Source organism: Corapipo altera, unplaced genomic scaffold (assembly GCF_003945725.1).
Source record: "Corapipo altera isolate COAL_440 unplaced genomic scaffold, ASM394572v1 75, whole genome shotgun sequence".
Classification (NCBI taxonomy): Eukaryota; Metazoa; Chordata; class Aves; order Passeriformes; family Pipridae; genus Corapipo; species Corapipo altera.
In genome coordinates, this window is record NW_020884887.1 from 11,406,644 (window position 1) to 11,429,395 (window position 22,752).

A 22,752-nucleotide genomic window follows, 5' to 3' on the forward strand; every position below is an offset into this window, starting at 1 on the left:
GGCAGAAACTTTAAGAAGTTGCCAGATATTGCCCACCCTCTATTTTACATAAGATTTAAATTTGTTTTGAAGATTATTTCCTTTTTCCCCTCCTGCTTGCAATGTACAATTAAATATAGGAGAGCATCAACTTCATGAGAAGCTTCAAGTTGTACAATACCATACTCTGTGCTAAAATTGCAATTAAAGACTGAAGCCAGATGGAGCACCATCAGTAAACAAGACAGGGGTAACACTGGAGTAGTGAAATTTCTATAGAAACTTGGAAAAAATAAAAAAACCCTCTTTGACTTAGAAACCTGAGTAACCTTGGAAATGATAGCACTTTAGAAATACTTGGTCTGGTCATAAGAAGCATTTGCTTTTGTTTCTTCTCCCATGGAAAATGGCCATGATGCAATGCCAACTGGAGGAAAAATACAGTAGATTTCTTGAAGACACTAAAACCCAACTGTTTTTCCCTTGTCCCTCAGAACCAAGACTGCTCATATTTTTGATACACACGTATCCAGTAGCAAATAATGTTTGAATAATGACTTAGAATGAAGGGATGAAGGAGTCATGGAGGTGGCATTTGCAACTCTCTAGGAAGAGGTTCCTTTGCCATGTGGACAAAGTCAGATTTGTGTATGAATTGTGCTCCAGCTGCATTTCCACTTTTGCTCTTGATATAACTTCTTTCATAATCAGCATCATTTACAGTCAGACTTATTTCTTCTTAAGGCAGATCCTACATATATTTTTGCACTCTATAAGTATATGAGAAGTCCCATGATTACCATCATAATAAATTATTAATTTAACTACTGCCAGTTGACATGATAAGTATGACATTTCTATAGAATATTTCAAACGTGTTTCTAAGATAGATCACAATTCAGAAGAATATTTAGATCTTGCTAAAATATTTAACTGGAGTCACTTTTAGAACCAAAGGATTTGATGTCTGTTCCTTAGTTTGTGTGTACACAGCCACAGGGAAGGCAGGTTTTACAAAGGGAAGGTGTAGAGATTAAAAACTGATTAGTTTTAAGAATCCTCCCCAGAATCACGCACATGGGTAGATGCATATTGTACAGAACATGTACTTCTTGCAAAACCTGCCAGGCACAGAATGAAATCCCTTTTATGAGGACAGCTGGAGAGTTATGCAACTTCAGGAGGATTATGCAGATGTGTATACGCTGTGAAGTTGCCTGATGGATTACGAGCCTGTGTAGGTTTGATTTAAAAAGCAAAACAACTTAATTCTCTTCCATAGTGAATGGAATGTTTCCAGAGAGGGCCAGAAGCCTGGAACCTACAGAAATGAGAGAGTCTGATGGATGCATAGGCCTATTTTGGTGTCTTCAGTCTGACCAGTGATGAGAGACTGACCATGTTTAGGCAGGGCCTGTGTTATTCTGTACTCTCTCTGATGGAAGCTCTGTTCTCAGTCTCTGCAGAACATGCCCAATGCTCAGTGTGGAAAGACTATTTGTAAATTAGTCCTGTTTAAATCCTTTTGTAATACACTGTCTAATGAAGATGGATATTTTACACAATTCTATTAAACTGTAAAACCTTAAGTAGGCATGCTCTACCCAGAATTGCATCAGCTGTAATTAGCAGGTAGATGTCATTTTACCTACTGTTTCATTGGAAAAGTTTGACCCTGTTCGTACTCAGGCACTGCCCTGGCAGAACTGAGTTGCCACAATCTTCAACATTTGCAAACAGGAATGCTAGAGGCAAATATGCAAAGTGAGAGGCACAGCTATTTCTGGTGGCTGATGGCTCTGTCCACTCAACCACAACATGCCCTGGAGCTGGAGGAATCTACAGGGAATCCTGCAGGTCCCTCGTGCTGTTTCCATAAATGCTCTGGGGAAACGAACGGGCCTCACACTCGTGAACACAGATCAGAAACCAGAATTGTTCCTGCTTTTACAGAATTCATCTTTGACATAGACAGGACGCACGGACCGCTTCTGAAGTTCAGTAATTCATGTACTGCCTAAAGAAGACAGAATCCAGAAGTTATTTCAGGTGGAAAAGGTTGTCAGGGAATGCAAAGCACATGCACTTTGATCACTGATACAGTGTCCCTTACATAGTATCACGTTATTACCATGAGCATGAAAACAGATCTATAAAATACTACACTGCAGTTGATTAACTATTCTGAAACTCAAGCAGCCCCAACCCCCCCAAATTACCACATGATGTCTGAGGAAATAAACTGTAGGGTATCACATTTAGTAGAAATACTACATATTTTTTACCTGCTTCTGAATTTGGGAATTCTTTGCTGTCTGACTATGAAATGCACTTTATATAATTGCCCAAAACTACAAGTTAGAGGCAGGGATGCTGTAAGCACAGCAGGCTGAAATGATTCAAAAACGCATTGTCAGTAGGTGATTCTGATTGTATTAACATCCATTTCACATGAGGGTCACAGCTCTGAGTTCAGTGAATTTACTCTTGATTTATATGTCTATAAAGGACAGGAACAATCATAAGATACTCCCTGTGATACTCTGAAATCAATACAAAGAACCAAAGAACAAGGCAGGCTGCTAACAAGCTTTCAGGTCATGGACTGAGCTCTGCAGTCTACTTGTCAGCCATTGGTTAAAAGTGGAGCAAAAACCAGTTATAAATTTGTTAAACGTTAAATATCTGTTTGAAAGTGATTTTATCACTTTTGTGAAATGAAGAAGGTCATTAGAAACATCCAGATTTTCCCTTTGTTCCCTTGGGGCACTGAAATGCCTGATGTGTGATTAGCATTTTGCTGCACCAAGCCAGCTTTCTCAGCTTCGGATTTTAAGGTGAAAATTATTTCTTATTATGCTTTCTGAATGTGTTTCCTTAAATTTCCATTTCCATGAACTTGCTCTATTATTTCCACTAAACTGGACCTTCTTAAGCTGCAACCATTCTTTTTGTGTAACACAGAGCCTGCTTACCCAAGTTAGAGCTCTTCATATTACAGACCAGACCCTGACATGTCATTTGAAGAATAAGCTGAAGAACAGCCAGAAACATTTGGTTGTTTTACTGCATGTGTTTCAATAACAGCCCTGGGCTTACTAGAGATTTTCTATGCTATTTTCCTTTGATGCTAGTGTGACACAATTTACAGTTCACTCCAGGAGTGCCAGCTCACACTCAAGTAAGTTGTGTTCTGGGATTAAATAGAAGGCAGGGATGGGATTCAATTTCTGCACAATAAAGGTGAATAGAAATTATTCTATTTTTAATCCTTATCTCAAATTTTTCTGAGTGACAAATGATGTAAGAGATTTGCTTTTAAATATTCCTAAAGAATCCCTTCCCTCATTCCTGAATTAGTGAAGGATTAGGTAAAGTTTCCATGTGCAGTGCCACATCATTTGGCAGGTTTGGAGACTGGAGCTAAAGGAAATGCAAAATCCACAATTTTAACATAACTCTCTTTCTGTAAGGTAGAAAATGCACATTCCCAAAAGTTTCCCATTTCCTAACAGCCTGAGAATTGTTTTCCTTTATCCTTCAGTCACTGTGATTGTGACCTTCCCTCTGAGTTGGCAGTTCTCACTGAGTCAAATTCCATGAACCTTCTGAGCTTGTTTGACTTGAGGCTGCAGATATTCCATATTGGATAAGATCCCAGTAATCTGCTGTGCTTTTCCTTCTGTGTTACTTATACACCAAAACGGCAGCTACAGAGATTCTATCATTCCTGTGACTGATGGAAAACCTCTTAAAATACAGGGTCCTGCACAGCAATAAATTTTTCTTACCCTAATTTGTACGGCCTTCTCTGATCGAGCGTGGTGTGAGCATATGAACTCAGTATTTCTGCCACTGCTTAAAGCTTAAACTCATCTCTGAAGATGCAATTATTTACGGTTTTCTCCCTTTCAGCTTTATGGCTCCCAGCAAACATGATTAAGGGAGAAAAAAAAAAAAAGGGCTAAGTTGCAAATGCGCGGCATCTCTCGAGGAGGCAGCGTAGGCGGTGAGAAGGGAGAAGGGAATTAGCTTGAGACTTCTGTTGTTAAAGGATATAGTTGTTCAGATAAATTGTTTGTAAATGTGAAGAATAAATACTATTTGAAAAGTGTGCCTACGAGTAATAGGTAATGATTGCAGACAGGATTTTTTTAAAATATTATGCAACCTGTTAGGATTTTAGGATGGAGGTCCTTAGTTTTCTATTTGTTTCACCAAACTGCTGTATTGAACTTTGTACTTAGGGAGGTCACTTTCTTCACTGTCTTACTAACTCAATAGACCTCAGTCTCGGCTGGGCCTTCTAGGCATTACTTCAATACAAATATACAAATAATGATTCTGAAGCTGGAAGATCTCCCGATCTATTTTAAATGGGTATTTGTTTTCAGTGAAGATACAAATTACTAAGATGTCCTATTATCAGAGTTGCAGCTGTGAAACAGGCAACTGGAAAGTAGAATTTGTTTTATTTGAAGGGAAGAATTGAATCTGTATTTGAAGAGAGAATTGAATCTGAAGATCTTGATAAGGCTAATTTAAAAAAAATCTCATGTTTCTTAACTCTGTTTTGGGAAAAATTCTGCTTTTTGGTTGTACTCAATTAGATTTTTAAATAAGTATTTCAGAGACATTTTCTGGCAGTTCTAAGGAATACTTTTGCTTTTCTAGTAGTTGTAAAGAATTCTTTTTATATGTATCTTTACTCACTGAAACAATGCCTACGCTGAACAATCAATTAATGTCAACAGTGGGTGAATCAGTAAAAATGAGTGGTGTGGTTTTTCTGGAGGGTGAAGAAATCTGCATGGCTGAAATGCTTCTGAGACAATTTCTTTCTAGAAGAACAATTTGTGAGTATGGTTGGTTGAAACTGCTCCATCAAAATTGTTCCTCAACAATAATAGTATGTTGACTAGAAACATGCTTTTCTTCCAGAAATGTTTCTTCTGGAAGATGTTGATCCTTCTCTTTTTAAAAAGTCATGGTGCCCAAAGACAACATATTTCAGCCAAACTTGCTAAATATTTTTCAGGAAAAATTATGTATAGCTAGATTTGCACTGGGGAAAAAATCCCAAACCCTTGATTAGGGCCTAGTTCATCTAAACTTTCTTTATAGGTAAAGCAGAGAGGAAAAGTGATTTCCCAGAGAGTGACAGATCTTAGGGCCATCAGACTTTTATTCTGTCTCCCAGAATTGCACAGATCTGAACTCAGTGGCTTGCCCAAATTTGTGGCATAATAAGATGTTAAATAAGGTCTGTCTTTCTGTCAGGATGGAAGCATGCTGACAGGCAGGATAGGAATGCTTCATTGTCACTCCCTGTGTACTTGATGTTTCTGAGATTTCAGACCTTAGGAGAGTTATTTTGGCACCAGATTAACACGAACAATATAATGAAGGGTAGAACAGTATTGAAAAGTGTTTGGTTCACTCAGTGTCTCTAGTTTCTCCCCTCAAAATAGGTATCTCATAAAATGGAAAGGAACTGGTTAGTAGCAAATGAGAATTCTTCAAGAGGGAAATCAAATGTCCCAGTACTAATTAGTTGAAATTAAGATCATTCAAATATTTATATAGGGAAGGCAAGTATTCCGGGAACATGCTGGGATAAATCACATGGCTGGAATATTAATAGCGAGGCAATAAATCTGCACAGGAAGAATCAAGGTGAAAATGTAGGGGAGGGATTGTACTATTTATCAAAACACAATTATGCCAGCAGGTAAATACAGATAGTTAGTGAAAGAAGTGGTAACAATAAAACTTTATGTGTTATGCTGACAGAGAAGGGGAACTAAGGGGAAAATGTTAAGGGGATTTAGGATGGAACATCTACCATGGGCCACAAAATCAGGACAAAGTGACTGAACCAAACAATGAAGGTGCTGAAGGAAACTTGGATCCATCCCCCCAGTTCTGCTACTTCCTTCCCTGGATCCGAGTGCAAACTCCCGTGTGTACAGTTCAGGTGCAAGGCTGTGGTCAGGCAGAAGCTCTGGGCCAGAGCAGAAGGAATTTGAACCTGTGTTATCAATGTGTATAGACCCAAGAATGTGCCCACAACTGGTCCCTGTGTGACCAGCATCTGGCAGATTAATCTCTAGGCCTGTCATTTTTACTGCCTCAGGCTGCAGGTGTCCCAGCAGTGACACACAGATAGAGGTTGGGAGGAACCTCTGCTGCTCTGTTCCACCTTGGAGGACTGCACATCTGCGTCTTAGACAGCTAAAGGGACAGTGAAGTCTCATAGTCCAACAGGGACAGACTTCAAAATGTGTAACTCTTGAAGGTTTTTTTGTCAGTCAAGTTCCTTAAGGCCCTGAAGTTCTGTAGCATGTCCTGTGCTGCCCCTGGCTTGGCAGAGTCATTCAAGTCTCCTGAGGAATCTGGGCACTTTGAGCAATGCCTAGGAAGGGCTGAGGAGCTGGTCCTCAGAAATCTCAGGATAGGCAGGCAGAGGGCATGCCCCTCTTTTATACGTTCAATCAACAGTTTGCTGTTGAAGGTAGGATTTTATTAGTTACCAATTATAGATTTTAATGTTTTGTATTATTGCCTAATTTCTTACTTCAGGAATCAAAGTGACTAACCTGGGTACTACTGCTTTAATTTAGTTTATTGTCACTTTACTTACCTTAGAATATTTCTTTGGCACTTTTTAAAAAAGGGAGTGGAAGTGAAATTAATAACAGGAGCTTGATAATTTGGTAATTTATTAATTGTTACATTGGTCTATTTTTTGTGTGATGGATTGTTTCATTACTGTGCTAGAGTAAAGGGGAGGAAAGGCAGGACTGCTCCAGTTTTAATTACTGCTCTTTAGCATGCACTGCTTCAAAATCAGCATTAAATACATGCTTTTTTTTCTAGGTAGTATATCATAGTGCCACGTAATGGCAAAAGGGTTCAAACAATATGAAGCCTGGAAATGCCAAGTGTGAAGGAAATGAATTGGCACCCTATTTTAATTTTAATTCTTTTTTATTAAGCTTTATAATGTTGCATAGCCACAAAGTGTGCACAGCAGCTAAGGGTGAGAGCAAAGACAACCATCTGCATGAGAAACACAGTGCAGGTAACACACAGTCCTTGTGCAGACAGGTACCATGTTCTCCATCAGGAGGTCAGGATTGAGAACTCCCCTTCTGGGAGCCTCTAGCCTGAGAACTTGGACTACTTTGTGTCATGAGGGCTGTAAGCAGCCTCTAAGTCACCTGCTCGGGTGATGATGTGCCCTCAGCAGAAGGCACAGTGCTGCAGCCCAGCATCTCCCCTCACAGTTCCCCTAATGTAAGGAAAAGAGTGATTTTCCCTAGAAATTTCAAATGCAAGGTTTCTCATTGCAATGAGCAGTTATAAGTGGTATTTTGAACACCTTCAAAGCAGTGGTTGAAGATTTAAGCTTAGGATCTTTTCATTTTCCTAAGCAAAATTAAATGTTGTGAGAACATCTCCAAGGGAAGGTCTGGCTGCAGTTTTTGCAGATGTACCCTAGCTGGAACAGGAACAGATAGCACAGACTTGGTGAGGACTAGAAGATCTGTAAATCCAAGTAAATGCTCTGTCGATCTGTGCTGAACTTCTCATCGGTTCAGTTACAGGGCTGTTTGTACCTCAGCTTGTTTAAAGCTGCTTTGGTTATTTCAACATAAGCTGCTAGAACACTTTTCCTTCAGCCTTGGTACTCATTCAGGACACACAGAGGACCATTTCTTCCTTTCTATATACCTGTATCCAGTGAAGGCAAACATCTGTGTGATTGTAGTCATGGCAGGCAACAGCCCAGCCGTGCCCTCAGATCAAACTCAGGTAGTGCACAGTTGCACTATCTAGTCCTCCTCCCTTCATTCCAATAAATAAATATGACCTTACTTCATTCACATCACTTACTTTAGAGGTTCATGGGCTATAAGTAATGCAGCAGTCCTTACATTTCACATTAACTTTTTCTAGTTAGTATTAAAAGGAATTGAAACATCTTGCTGGAGCCAACCATGGCAAGGTCCTACCAAGGAAACCCAGGCCACAACCTCGACTGCCTGTGTCAAGAGTTCTAGTCCAGGAAACGGGAAAGAACTAGTTTTGATGAGGATATTTCCCTGAATTTCTCTGCTATGATGGTGTAAGAGTAGGGATTCAAAAAGTAAAAACTTTTTGAATTTCACTCCTCTAGGCTCTGTAGTGGTTGGTATGCTCTGGACCACCTTCTCAGGGTCAAACATGGATCCATTTTTCCTCCTGAAGGATAATGGGCCCATTGCTGTGCCATGTGGCACATTCTCAGCTGGTCTAAAAATTGGCACTGGGAATCTATTGCAGAAAATCTTGGCTCTACCCAAGTCAATGGCAAAACTCTCACTGACTTCAGTGGGGGATCAGGATTTATCCCAGCAACTTCAGTGGAAGCACAGATTTTAACAACAGCATATCTGGCTCCATTGTTTGACACTTGTTCTCAGTTTAGTTTTGTTTAACATTTTAAAGAAGGTTGTAAAACAGTCCCCCCAAGCCCTGAAGCCCACAGAGTTTTGTCCACGTATGATAAGGTAACAAATGTGCACATAGAACTTGGTTTCTGTATAGAAATAAACTACATGAAGGCAGTTACTGCTTCTTTTTGTTTATACCATTACTCTGCAGTACAGCTGTTATCCATATTAAAGCGTGTTTTCTAACCTCCGGTATTTTCAAAAGTAAAAATCCATCTTAATTAGCAGAAGTATTGGCTGGATTGTTTTGTATTTCTATAACCTACTCTGTGTCCTTGTTTTTTTCTGGATCATGATGTACAAACAAGAACTTTGATTTCAGATATAGAGGACCATCCCCTCTCCCTTTCAAGTTTATGTGCAGAAGTTATTTCAATTTGAGCAGGATGGGATGGATGGAACATAAAAAAGCCACATCATCAGCTTAAAATACAAGTCCAATAAAAATGAAGTTGGAACTTTACCAGCTGTGTACTGATGAAAGTATACGAGATTTTAAGTAAGAGAAGCTGCTCAATATGGACTCAAAACCAAAAGAAAACAAAAAAATGAGCCAACAGAAAAAGGAAGAACAGGGAGAAGCCTGGTGCAGATAGCAATCCCAAACAGAGGTCGTTTGAAATGATAAGTAAAGGGATGTTTGAATGCAATGAACAAATTGATCTACTCCATTATTAAGAATAATCTTTTCTGTTTTATTCTTAACCTAAAAAGTGGGAAAACCAAACCAGAACATCAAACTAAGCAAGCAGAAATCAGGTGCTGCCATAACTGACCAGGGCTGGGGTCCATAAAACCTCATCATGGGCAGTGAGTTGTTATTTTATTTCTATCCCTTTCACCTGTGTCCATAATGTAGGGGTGGAAGGTAATAACTGGACCTTTAGTCAAAAAGGAGCAAGAATAGTCAAGGATACTCAGGAAAAATCCTTGGCAGAGGACCAGCTTCCCTCAGGAAGCCACTGCATGCGGATTTCCAGAGGGGTATAACACATGCAGGTACAGTGTGAATCAGCCCGTGGCAGGTAAGGCCATGGGCTGGCAGGGCCAGCGGGAGCACGAGAAGGGCTGATAGGATTCTGCAAGGTTGAAGAGTAAAGTGGTGAAAGCAGCAGATGATCCAAGTAATGAAACAGCTGAGTAAATACATACATTATCTGAAGGGAATAAGCGATATGGCATTTATCCTGGCCATATGGAAACAAATATAACTTGTTTTTTTCCATAAAGGCCACTCTTGATTCTTTAATAATTTTAAAAAATCTTCTTCTATATAATTTTAAAAAATGTTCTCTTATATCTTATTTATAGTATTCCTAAACACTTTCAGGGTCTATCTCTCTAATTGCAGATATTTAATATAAGATGGCTTTGCAGCAAGTAATTTCAGTCTTATTAGCTAATAGTCCAAACAATTTTTCTTGTGAAATGGCTGCTTAGAGTTAATTTATCGGATCAGATAATGATCTCTGATTGTGGCTTGCCTCTGCTGATGGCACTTTTTCCACTTGGGTCCTTGCTGTCAACTGGAAACCAAGATTCCAACAAAACTCGCGCCGAGGTGCTTATCTGTCTCTGGTGTTCCTTGACCACCAGTGGATGCACAGCCGGGAGCCGGGACGGAGCAGCCCTCGGGGCTCGGCAGCGAGACGCTGCCCCAACGCCCGGGGGTCCCGAGCTCGGCGCGGGGGCGTTTCTTTTTTGCCTTAAAAAACGCCTTCTGCTTAGTCCCGTCCCCGCCGGCGGGCCCCGTCCCGGAGCGGGGGAGCGGCGGGCGGTGCCGGCCGGGGAAGCCCGGCGGGGGCGGCGCGGGGGCTGCCCCGGCGGGGCGGGCGGTCCCGTCCCCGCTCCCCGCGGCCCCGGCTGCGCCGTGTGGCAGCGCCTCTGTCAATCAGCCTGACTTCACTCCGCACGCCCTGTGCTTCCAGTACTATACCCCCGCCGCCTCCTGGTGTCTCTGCTTCGCTGCGAGCCGGGAGCGCGGCCGCCACTGCCGCTGCGGCTGCGGCTGGGCGAATGCGCGGGCGGCGGGGCGCGGGGCAGCGCTGAGCGGCGCGGAGCGGGGCTGCCGCCTTGGCCCGCCCCGGCTGCGGGCAGCCCGGGCGCCGGCCCCCGCCTCGGGCCGGGGCCGCCGCGATGGACCCTCCCGCGGGCATCGCCTGCGTCCTGCTCTGCTGCGCGCTCGCCCTGCCCGCCGGCGCCCTGCGGCGCCCCGGGGACAGAGGTAGGTCTCCGCCGGGACGCCCCTCGGGGCTGCTCGCCTTTGCCCCGGTGCCCGCCAGCCCGCCCGTCCCAAGTCGCGGCTCGTCGCCCCGCGGCTTTCCGCTCCCCCTGAACTTCTTCTGCGGCTACTTTTTGCCGGGTTTCCAGCTGTTTCCTGCAAGGGGCAGGCGGGGACGGGGAGCGGGAGAAGGGACGGGGCAGCGCCCGGCGGTGACAGCGCTGCGCCCGCAGCCCCGCGCCGCCCGCTGCCTGCCCCGCGGAGCGGGCGAGCCCCGGCGGGCAGGGCGCGGTGCTTGGAGTTCCCCGTGCGGGATGAGACACATGGCAGCTGGTCTGCCTCCTCCTCCTGCCCCGGCCATCGCCTCCGTCCACAGCTCCCGGGGTTCCCGCAGAGACCGCTCCCGATCGCTGCCCGTGGCGTTCCCATCACCGCTCGACCCATCCCCGCCGCGCCGGGGGTAGTTTGAGGGACGTGCCTTTTCCTTTGCAGACTTGCCACCTGCAAACCCAGCCCCTACCCCTGTCCCTCTGAGCAGTGCCGAAGCGGACCAACGCCCTCGTCTTCAACTCTGGCAGCCCGGGTAGCCCCGAAGTCCCCGAGGCGAGCCGGTCCCGGACGGGGTGGGCTGAGGTGCGGGGTCCCGGGTGGGTGGGCGGGCAAAGGGTAGCGGGACCTCCCTGCAAGGGCACAATCGCGGGGTCCTGCCGGGGTGGGGAGGCTCACGCTCCCGTCTGGTGTTTTGGGGAGCAAAAGGCAAGTTTGAATGAACTCTGCACACTTCATGCAGGTGAACGAAGCGCCTGCACAGGGTGCAATGTCCGTCTGCCTTATGTAAGTGTCTGCTGTGCTAATGAATAATGGAATAAAAATCCCGCGGCATCAGGATATGTTTAGTTCTAGTATCTTTGTCCTCTCTTGCTTTCTCCCTGTAAAGATTCAATTCTGAGGAATATAGAGGAGTACAGCCTTGTCATCCCCACCAGCACCGATTCAGAGGGCAGGTTCCTATCCCACCTGGTGTCTGGACCGCCAAAAGGACGTTTCAGGAGAGCAGTGGAAGACTTGGAACATGAAGTAACAAATGAGCAAATATTTTACAATGTCACTGTTTTTGGAAGAGAGTTTCACTTCAGGTTGCGGCCAAACTCGAAGCTCGTGGCCCCTGGAGCAACAGTTGAGTGGCAGGAGGACTCTGAGGAGACTCACATTGAACCTCTCTATGGGAATTGCCTCTATGTTGGGGATATCACTGACTTGCCAAATGCTTCAGTGGCTATCAGCAATTGCGATGGGCTGGTAAGTTACTTTTGTTATTATATCAAAGATAATTATATTAATTTCCTACAGTCTTTAAATATAAAATGTGTGGACTGTCAGAAACTCACACCTCATATGGTAACTGTGAATGCAAATTAACTAATGTTCTCTTGTGTGGGAATAGCTGCGCTGCACCAGGCGCTGCTTTACAGACAGTGGCACTAGAAGTTTGAACACATGCTCTGAGGTAGCTACTCTGGAACAGAGCAGCTGAAACCAGGATTTATGGTGATTTGTGGTAAAGTTGCTTGAGGTGTCTGATGCTCTGAAACAGAGGACGAAATGGCAAGTTTTCGGCATCCTTGTCCACTTCTCACTTCCAGCCTGCAATGGGAAATGTTAGGAAGAGTTAATCCCAAATCATGGGCTGGACTGCCCTGGAAACAAGTTTCATAGGTAAAATATAGTTTTACCTCGGAAAATTTTAATTTATTCAGAGTCTGTTTTCATGGATCTTTCACTCGGAGAGTTTCATTACCTAATCAAGTGATTGATGGAAAGTTGCAGAAGAGTTTGAGTTTTATATGCAAAACAACTCCCTGGGATACATTTTGCAAGGCTGTGTGTTTTAAAACTTGCTGCAGCTTCCTGTTCTGGAGTGTATGTTCAGCAGTGAGATTATCACTGTTTGTCCCTGACATCTTAAACTGTCATACTGTCATTTGAGCAGTAATTACTGCACAGCAATTTCTTTAGCAAGAAAAGAGCTATATTTTTTTTATAATGAACAGCTTATCCAGCCAATATTTCCTCTCTATAGCCTTTAGAGTTCATAATTTTGAGATTGCTTAATTGTAATGCATTCTGCCTCTGCATAACGGGCCAGTAGGAGTCAGTTGTATTTCTATTTATTTAGTCATAGGAAGTTGTTAGTTTGCTGTGCCAAGAAGATGACATGTATGGAGATAGTATGTTGGCTGCCTGAGAATGGAAGAGAATCAAATGCTTTTCCCCTTAGTCTTTCCTTCTCTGCGGTTTCTCTCAGCCATGTGCATTCCTGTTTTGAGAAGCAGGTTTTAATGTTGCAGTTGTTTGATGTGGACAGCTGGCTGAGGGCAAGAGGAGCACCAGGACTGAGCAAGAAGAGCCACTCAGAAAGCAGAGTGTGAACCTGCAGTCCTGCCTCAGGGGGGCAGGCAGAAGTTCTGTGCTCTCCCCATACTTGGCACAGATCGTTTTGTGTAAAAGACAAAATTTACTTGCTCAAAATTTAATTGCTCTTTACTTTTAGAACTGAGGAGGAGCCAAAACTCTTCTTCCTTGTTCATCTGTGCTGAAAGGTGGAGGAAGATCCTGTTGGTGGCAGCTGCTTGCTTTGTGCTCTCCTCATCAACACAGGTGTTGACTGTAAGGGCAGTGGGGGAGCTTGTTCCTTCTTCCTTCTCGTGTTCAGCTGAGTATGAACTCCTTATATTTAGAAAAGAGAGTTATGATAAAATAGGGGTTAAAGCCAAAGTATGGGTAAGACTCTAAAGGTCCAAGACCTCATGCTGCATATGAAAATGGCAAAGGGTTTATGAAATGCTGCTCTGTTTGAATTTTTAAGTAATTTCTCAAACACAAACAAATGAAGCCAGGTCTCTATTCAATGGCACTCACAATTGGCTGGAATTCAGAAAGATACCAAAAGAATTGTAGTTTTCAACCTGTGTGCACAGCCCGTGTGTCTGCCTTTTCCCAGCACTCTCGTTTCATTAGAGGAAGCAGGAGAGCTGGTCTGGGAGCTGCCATGTTCCAATCTGGATGTCAGGCTGATTCTTTCATGGCACTACAACTTCTATGGTTCTGCTAATACCATTGACAAAGGATTGCTGCTTCCTCCATGTATATCTACAAGGTAAATGCTGCAGGGCAGAGACATGTACTTTTTTGCCCAGGTCACTGAAGCCTTCCTGCAGGAAGCATTACCTCAATACCTTTAAGCATCTGGTAGTAATGATTTCCCTGAGATTGTGCAGTAAATCTGTTGTAGAACAACAAATTGAACTCCAATCCCTTGGGTACTATGTTCTGTCTCTACCCATTCCCTCCATCTCAGTTTCTTTCTTTCTTGTGGGGCAAGAATATAAAACAGATTGTCTATAGAATTACACAAACTCCAAGAAATTATACCAGTGGTTCTCCAAAAGCCACTGCTCCATGGACAGCAATAATGAGCAAGTAACCCACTGAAGTTAATACTGCACTTAACTGTCTCTCCATTTACTTTTTTATTTCTTGTATTTGAAAGGAATATTGAAGAATCTTTGGAGCAATGTATCACCAGCAAGATGTTCTTAGAGACCACTGAGCTCTATGCTTTTCTCAGGTTTATTGGCATTTTGGATGTGAATTAAGACATGGACAAGGTTATTCTTAACTGGTTTTCTACATCAAGTTTTTGCCTCACACATAGTTTATTTACTTCTGTGGAGGAATTCTGCCGTATTATGGACTTTTTTTTCAGTTGCCTGACAATATACACACCATGGCCAGTGTGACACACCTCAAGTATTTCCACCTCTTTTTCCAGGTTACTCTGGAGACAGGGATGGTGGAGCTGTCTGATAACTGAGTTGTCAACTGACAAGTCTTAGAGTTATTTGTTATAAACTTGTTTCTTTTAATTCCTAGTATTTTCTTGAAGTGTTGGCTTTTCAAGGTGGTTTGACATCTGTCTATGCTTCTGGTGGTCTTCCAGCTTTTGCATCAGACATCAAGGATGAAATCATACTGGAACTGAAGTTTCCTACTTTGATCTTTACATTGCAAACTTTTGTTGATTGAATCTGGTTTAAGTCAGTGAATGCATCTGCTACCTTGCCAACTTCTGATGTTATTTCCTCTGAACATCCCCTTTGGTTTGCACTTCACTACCAACTGTGCCTTATTTTCCAATCTTTGTCAGTGAAAAGTCTGGCTGGTGGAATTGGTATTGCCAAATGAGAAGTTGTTGGAAGGCATTTACATGAAAATGTAAATTCTGTGAAGGGATTTTTGAACTACTATAAATTATGAAGGTTTGTTACCCTGACTGAGGAGATACACAGTTAGTTTGGGTACTCATGGTTTTCTCTATCAGAAGTCCATGACAAAATTGGTTTTATTGACCTAAAAATCAAATCTGAGACAGATGAAGAGAACAACTGAAGTGTGCAATCTAGATGTGTTTTCAGAGCTGAAATGGGTCTTTACAAATCATTGGAACGTTGAAGCTAATCAATAACTTTTTTAACAGCTCTCTGAATTTTGAATGTGACTTTTACCATATTAAAAAAAAAGTTTTGTGGAAGCTTTCCTACTTCAGATAAAAATGTTCTGGACACCTTGTTATCATCTTGGTCAGCCTGATAGCCTTCAAACTAGTTCTCCACTGAGTGGGCAGAACCATCATGATCAGCTGTTTGTGGCCTGCAGGCTGTTGTGGAAGGTATTGCACTTTGAGTATGTTCTTGGTCCTTGGCCAGATTCTTACTTGTGGATGCAGTTGGAGCATAAGGGAGCTGGCTGTCCTCTCCAAGGGTTGTGAAGGAGAAGTGATTGGAGGCTCTAAAAAGTGCCATAAAAAAATAAAATTAGAATTATGTTAATCCTTCCAGATTATTGCCTGAACTACGGGAACTCCTTTTCTTCATCTCAGCAGATGAACCTGCTATTGTAGACAAACTCTTTATACATGTGGATTTCTGATTTTTGGTAAATACTTCTGCAGTGCTTGAGGCAGATGTGCTAAAAATATCTTCTTCGGGTTGACAGGATGGCAGTATTTGGTTGTGGAAATTCAGAGACATGATGTTTCTCCCAGTCTCCTCATAACATTTGTAGTTTTTGAGCTAGAATGTGTGAGCTTAGACACAAGCAGGTATAGGAGAAACACAATATCAACACCACATCTGAAATGGACAAAGAACACATGATTAAATTGGGCTGCAGTGCAGAGTCAGACTCACTGACAGGATCCTAGAAGACTGAGGATCACAACTTCAGGATGAACAGCCAGTATGATCTAGCACCCATGGAAGCAAATAAAGGAACATCGTTTTCGGTAACAAAACGTGATGTCCTGGCTCTGCTTCATTAGTATAATCCTCTTTTTTTAAACAAAGTTAAAAGATCAGCTGTCCAAAAATTTCACTATATTATCATTAAAATGGAAAGTTATTAGAAGTAGTTATATAGAAACTGAGCTTATCAAGATGTCATTGATTGTGTGTTTTCTTAATAAGCTGTCAGCATTACATGTCTGGACGTACCAAGCCATAGTCACCTTATGAATAGAATGGACTTGTTTCTTCTTATTTGGTGAACTAGGCAGGGTTTGCTCTACAGCATTTCAGTCTTCACTGTGTGCTGTTATAACCCTCCCAAACTGTTTGAGAGAAGCCTGATGGCTGGCTGCTTGCCCAGATGCTGTTTCTTCTAGAAATGCTTGGGACACCAGCAGTGCTTTTTCAACTCATGCCCAATGCTAACAATATCTGTAGCTCTGGGCTGACATGGGTGGGTTTGGGGTGATCCACTTGCTTTACTAACCAGTCACGGGTCTTCAGGAACTGGCTGGTACTTTGGCTGCTGTCAATGTAAGTGCATGTCTGTCAGTTGTCCCAAGAATTTGTTATATATTATTTGTATGAATAGTGTTGTCTATTTTAAATCAGAGAATAGATTTTTTTTTTCAGTTTTTATTTTACAGGGATGTATTAATATAATCTAATTTGTAAATTGTAAATGTAAAAGCTCAGGTTCAGGGTCAGTCAATGGTGCTTCCTAAGAGCAGTTCCAGCTACCCATGTCAAATACCCACCTTTCTCCTTCCTGGGGGAATATTTCCCCCCTCCCTCCTGCAACCTTCCCTGCATTCCTGAAGATATTTAAAAACATTGTGAAGTCTATACTTAGTAGTAGTCCTTCTTCACTTTGAGAATGAGCTTGAGCTCTTAGAAGTCAGTGACTTTTAAGGTTATATTTTTATATACCTTCCTGACAGTTGCTTTCTTGGAACAGGCCACAAAGTTAAAGTTGAATATAACTCTCCTTAGGTGGAACATGTAATTTACCTGGGTAAGAGGGGGAAGGAGCTGCTCACAGTGAATACACCAGGAGAAGGCAAACATGCTTATATAACTGTTATTTTTCCTTTTAGACATCCATCTCCTGCTTTCATATGGATTTACAATTTAGTTTTGTTTCTTTTTTATCTGGTTTTTGGATTACACTGGTTTGTGATGTAGCAAAAAAGCAGAGCTTCAGGTAGCACAATATTATCTTCAAAGTCTGGTCAGGTTGAGTGTCTGACAGTTAAAACAGATGTCTGCTACAAGTAATTCCAGCAATCCATTTTTTGTATGCTAAGTTCTTAGCATTTACATTGTGATCATGTTGCATGTATTTTTAGTATATTAAAATTTGGTATATATAATCTCTTAATTTGGGAGCATTTTCTCTGTAAATCAAACCAAAATCAAACCAAAGTTGCCATCTGGTTTTTTGGTGGTATTTTTTTTTTTTTTTGACTTTTGGATGAGTAGGACTGTAATGCAGTGACAGGAGAAATGCAAATATTTCCTGTGACACAGCGTGGAACAAAATGTAAAAGTCATTCTTTTTAAGAAAACAGCAGTCCTTCCTCTCCAGATGATCAGAGTGGAATCACCATTAACCCTTTTTGAAAGGTCTTTTGAATTCTGCTGGGGTCTCTAAGCCAAGCACGTATGTAAATTCTAGCACAAGCAGAGCCTGACTGCACATCCCATCTACACACATAATTTGAAAGACCTGTGTTGCCTGACAGAAAGCAATGGAGCTGTTTTGATGCCTAGCACTCAAGCATGTCCATAGGTTTTCACAGGACAGACTTTGCTTTGTAACCCATTATCTGGGTTTCTACTGTGCATTTCCTTGGACAGCCTAGTTGGACAGCCCCTTCTGTTATGTAAATTGCACAGACTTTCCCTTTTAAAAGTTACAGTCTGAAACACAGGGAGTGTAAACACTATGATTCAGCCTCTGACTGGAGTAAATTATCCTCTGCTGTCCTAAAAGAGACTATCATCAGTAAGTATTTTTTTTTCTTTGCATCTTCTGTGCATGGATCATCTCACATTTTATCTGGGGGCAGAGTAAGTAATTTTCTACATCATGCAGGTGGACACCATCTGGTCAGAGTCTCCTCAGGCTATCAAAACTGGTATCTTTTTGGTATGTTGTAGGCCTTTGGATAAAATATAGGTATTTCCTTATGTCCTATTTGACCTTCTGTTGCATTGTCCTCATTGTAGTAGTATCTATTCTGTTGTTTTCCAACCAGAATATTAAACTATGTACGTCCAAGAAAATGTTCCTAATGGCTTCTTCTGCTTTCCATCTTGAAACATCCAAATATAGGAACTAATTTTGTTAAGGTCATAATTAATTTCTGGGGTAAGCAGAACATCTATTTTGAGAAGTCTGTCCCTCCTCAGTTTCCAAAGGTGTGTCCTTTGAAACGTGCTATTGGCTTACTTAGGTACCAGCTCTCTTGTTGTGTGGTGAGGTGTTCCAGCGTTCTCTGAGAACTTAAGACTCTTGCAAACGGCAAGGCATTCCCACATTTCGAGTTAGTTACCTGTTTACTGTCTGCTGCAGAAGGTTGAAAAATACTTTTTTGGATCAACCAGGATTCCAGCAGTTGCATGGAGCAGGACCTTTTCTCCACAGATGACAGTAGTATTTTATTCGACCTGCTTCTGAGCACTTTTTATTAATGGCGACTGTGGCTTTGTAAGCAGGTCATGCCATTACTTAATTGCACACTAGGACATTTCTCATGCTGGGTCTGATTAAAACAGAACCGGGGAGCAGGTCTTCAGCCTCCTGTAGGGGTTGCACAACCTACATTTACTTCCTGTGAACAGTTCTGATGTACACACCCTCCTTTTCGGATCACCCTCTCCCTTTATTGCTTTCTTTCTTCCGAAGTTTCAGTAAGTTCTTTAACAGATCACATCTGGTTTCTTTAGCCCCTTTATCTGTGTGTGTTTTAAATTCGTCTTTGTTTGCAGAGTCTTGACACAGCGGGTTCCCAGTTTTAATAGTCTGCAAATGAAAGGCCCACATTTCACACGCTATTTTCAGCGCCGTTCCATTAAACTGTAACATTGAAAAGAAGAGTGTCCTCTTCAAGTGCAGAAGAGCATTTTGCTTCCTCATATCTAAATCACAGCTTCTGTCACAGATCCGAGTTATTCCCAGGTCTCAAAACGTCTGGTACTTTCTTCAGATCTGGAGTTCTCAGTGTCATAAGTGTGAATCTCAGCACTAATGTTTTTGCTTTTTCTTCTAGGTAACTGTTTTCTGTTTAAAGTAGGTGTTTTAAAGTCAGAGTTTCCCTCAAGGAAAAGGCAGAGATGCCAGTTCTCTTTCTTGAAGTCTCAAAAATCACCAGGCCAGTAAAAATCATCCCAAGTATGTTGTTTTGAAGGTGTCATTTTACAGTACAGATGAGTTTCTCTTACCACCTTGTGTGTGTCTTGTGTGCACTTCTGAGAGAGTTTGTCCACTGGTGTGGGTTATGTGGGCTGGCTGCCCCTCAAGTGGGGGAGGTTCAATTGCTGGACATGGTAACCTCAGCATCGTTTCATCCTCTCTGATCCCACAGAAACGATCTGCCCTGACCATTCATTTATATACTTTTTTTTCATGCCCCTTGTAGGACTGCATCTACTGATCTCTTTGTTTCCCAAAACTCTGCCTTGAAAAAATTGAACAGCATTTATACAACTTGCTGTTACTTTCTGGTCTTGGTATCCCATGGGTTTAAGTTTTTCAGTGTTCCCTGAAAGTTTATATTCTTTCTTATTCCCTTTGTATTGGTTTATGTCAAATTTAATGTTTTTCCTCTCTATTGCTTCACTTGTGACCTTTATCTTCAAAATAAATGCATACAATTAATTCTTCAGTTGTGCAGCTCTCTGTGGAGAATTCAGAGGTTGAAACTGCCCAGTGTCCCTGATACTTTCTGACTCTTCCACCTGCAAAGTACAATGTTTTCACTTTTCTTCTGATGTGGTGAGCTATAAATAAAGCTACTTTAACTTCTTTCCTACTGTCATTCCCTTTAACTTTTCCTGTAGTTGCCACCTCCGTGTTTGAATTTCATTATATAGTCAGACCAATTTTTCTCAGCATTTAACCTCTAGCCCAGTGGATCTCAGGGGACAAATTACAATCTATTTTCCGCTGAAATTAAGCGTGAAGTCTACTAATCCTGTAACAAGAGAGTCAGTGGACATCACTGGTAACTTTGTGGATAAGAACATCTCCTTTTACCTGTAACTAGATAAAACTATGCATTTAAGTAATTTCTCTTCACTAGGTGTGTTGACTATAGGTAGCTGCTGTTATTGCCCTTTAAAGAAGGTGAACGATTTCCACAGTTTTTTGAAGCAAGAAAACTGGAAGGAAACACCTGGCATATGGCCAACATTTCAACTGTTTTTTTGGAGGTTTTAGGATAACACAGAGCCACATCTTGATATAGGCCCTGAATCTTTAAGCCTTTATTAATGTGTTTTCTGATTTACTACCATTGTAAGAATAATGAAGTGGACATGTGGGGAGAAGAACATACGTGGCTAATGAGCAGCCTGGCTAATGAGCAGGCTGGCTAATGAGCAGGCTGTCCAGCAGCTCTTCCTGACCCCTTTTCTTTTACCCCATCACTTACAGTACTGACAAGGAGCAGTCCATGAAATGGCAGGAGGGATTGGATTTTGTGAATGATACAGCACATTTTACAGGAGCCCTGAGTGCAGATATCTCAGCCTCATGTTGTGCTTGCTTCCCTCTCTTCTGGGTAGTCCTTTTTCCATACCTGCCTCCTCCTTCTGTGCCCTGTGGGCTGCTGGGCTGCAGGAGCATCTTCCAGCACGTCCAGTGGAGCTCTGGGCTTGTATCAGCCCCCTTAGGCAAACCCATCCAGAGGCACCTTCACTGCACACCCAGGATGGGGACTGCAGAGTCAGGGCTACTCTTGCAGAATTTGTAGGAGGGATTTCTTTTTCAAGTTGTGTTTCTGAACATGTGCTTTTTTTGGCATGATATAATGAGTATTGTACAGTACAGGACGGAGAAAGTAAAAATAATATGTGGAGTCCAACAGGAAAGAAAGGCTTATTTTCCCGGGAGTAAAACTATTTCAAGAGCTAAGAATAGTAATAAACCATTTACATTTTCTTATGAATACAGTAAAATGATAGAATTTAGAAGGGAATAGGGGAAAGCATGGATTTTACTCTGAAGACTTGCTAAATTTTTAGGGTCCTAAATTTTAAGGATCTTCCAGGTCTTTTCCAACCTAAACAATTCTGTGATTCTGTGATTCTAATTTGTCTGATATTTGCCCTATATGCAAAAGACAGAACTACCTACCCTAAGCAGATGCACCTTACATGTTCTCTCTTGGTGAAATGTGTGTCTCTCAAGTCTAGTACAAGGGCCAGTGTCCGTGGCCATTACATCACTTGAAGGGCAAACAGGACAGAACCTGTAGTTTGGAAAAAGAATCTGCAGAAAACACAGAGATAACCAAGGATAGGTGGCAGCACAGGCTGTGGTTACTGTTTTGATAGTGGTTTTATTTGTTTTAAGTCATGGCTTTTGGGTAAATCATGTTCATGTAACTCACATGCAGAGGAATATACCCCTTCATTTTTCAGAGTGTTAGAATTGCTAGGCTTCTTTCTTTCTCCAAGCAGAGGAGCTGTGGAAGGAATGTGAGAGATGTTGTTTGGAAAGCGTTCTGCAAACCAGAATGTATTTAAGAAACAGTCTTTGAGAAATAAATCACTACCCGATGATGAAGACAGCTGAGCTGGGCCAAGAGTCTTCCACGTGCCAACCCTCTCTCACGTGACAGGAGCTATATTGGAAGCTGACAGGCTCTGAAACTTGCAAAGCTGAAAATGTCTAAAAATTCTTTTCTATACCTAAAATAATATCTAAATAAAATTATTTCTTTCAAGCTTTTCAAAACACCTCTCTGTAGAGCAGTGTTAACCTACCTAAAGTCACAATCTTTTACCTACTGGGAACAAAAACCCTCCCCAAAGCCCAGAAGCAGAAATTTTATACTGCTTCAGTTCAATACCACTAAGGAGCTCAGGGATGAAGAAGTTCTAGGGATGAATGTGGATTGGTTTCAGGTTTATAACCAAGCTTGAAATCAGAATTTCCTAATAGATTTAGGTTTCATTGTAAAAATGGCAAATCCACTATTCACCAATAAACCAAAATATTTAATTCCCAAATAAGTGCTAAGAGGTGTCTGTCAAAATTAAATTTGTTTGCAAAGTTACAGCACATTAAGGCTGACATAAAGCAACAAGTGTAAAAATGGGATTAATCACAGGATGATTTACTACTCTGAAAGAAGAATATGAAACTCAGTCTGGATAAATAATAGACAAGCAAAGAAAGACAAGACAATTTACAAGATGTCTTGAATTAATTTATACTCCTCAATAGGAAAGGGTAATGAATTTGCTATGAAAATAAAGTGCTTACTTCACTGCAGTCAATTAAGGCCAACAGTAATCAAACACATCTTACAAAATAGAATAAAAATGCTGAACCTATGAAAATATAGTATAATTTTGTATTTATCTAAACAGAAAATCACACAGAAAAAAAAATAGATCTCTGTCAGTGTTTGTGTCATGATCCAGCATCATTTTACATAAAGGCCAGGGAGGTCCTATGGCAAGTAGCTGATCTTTG

The 22,752-nt window shown here is 41.8% G+C and overlaps 1 protein-coding gene across 1 annotated transcript in view; it reads left to right on the forward strand.

Annotated features, from left to right (window-relative positions):
• The first annotated feature begins 10,613 nt into the window (after positions 1 to 10,613).
• The window catches only part of ADAMTS2 (ADAM metallopeptidase with thrombospondin type 1 motif 2), a 170,705-nt gene continuing 158,566 nt past the window's right edge, over positions 10,614 to 22,752 (forward strand). Inside the window, exons 1-2 of the mRNA XM_027643112.1 lie at positions 10,614 to 10,701; positions 11,636 to 11,997. Of these exons, the coding sequence (XP_027498913.1) occupies positions 10,614 to 10,701; positions 11,636 to 11,997 (450 nt within the window). The remainder of the gene's footprint in view (positions 10,702 to 11,635; positions 11,998 to 22,752) is intronic.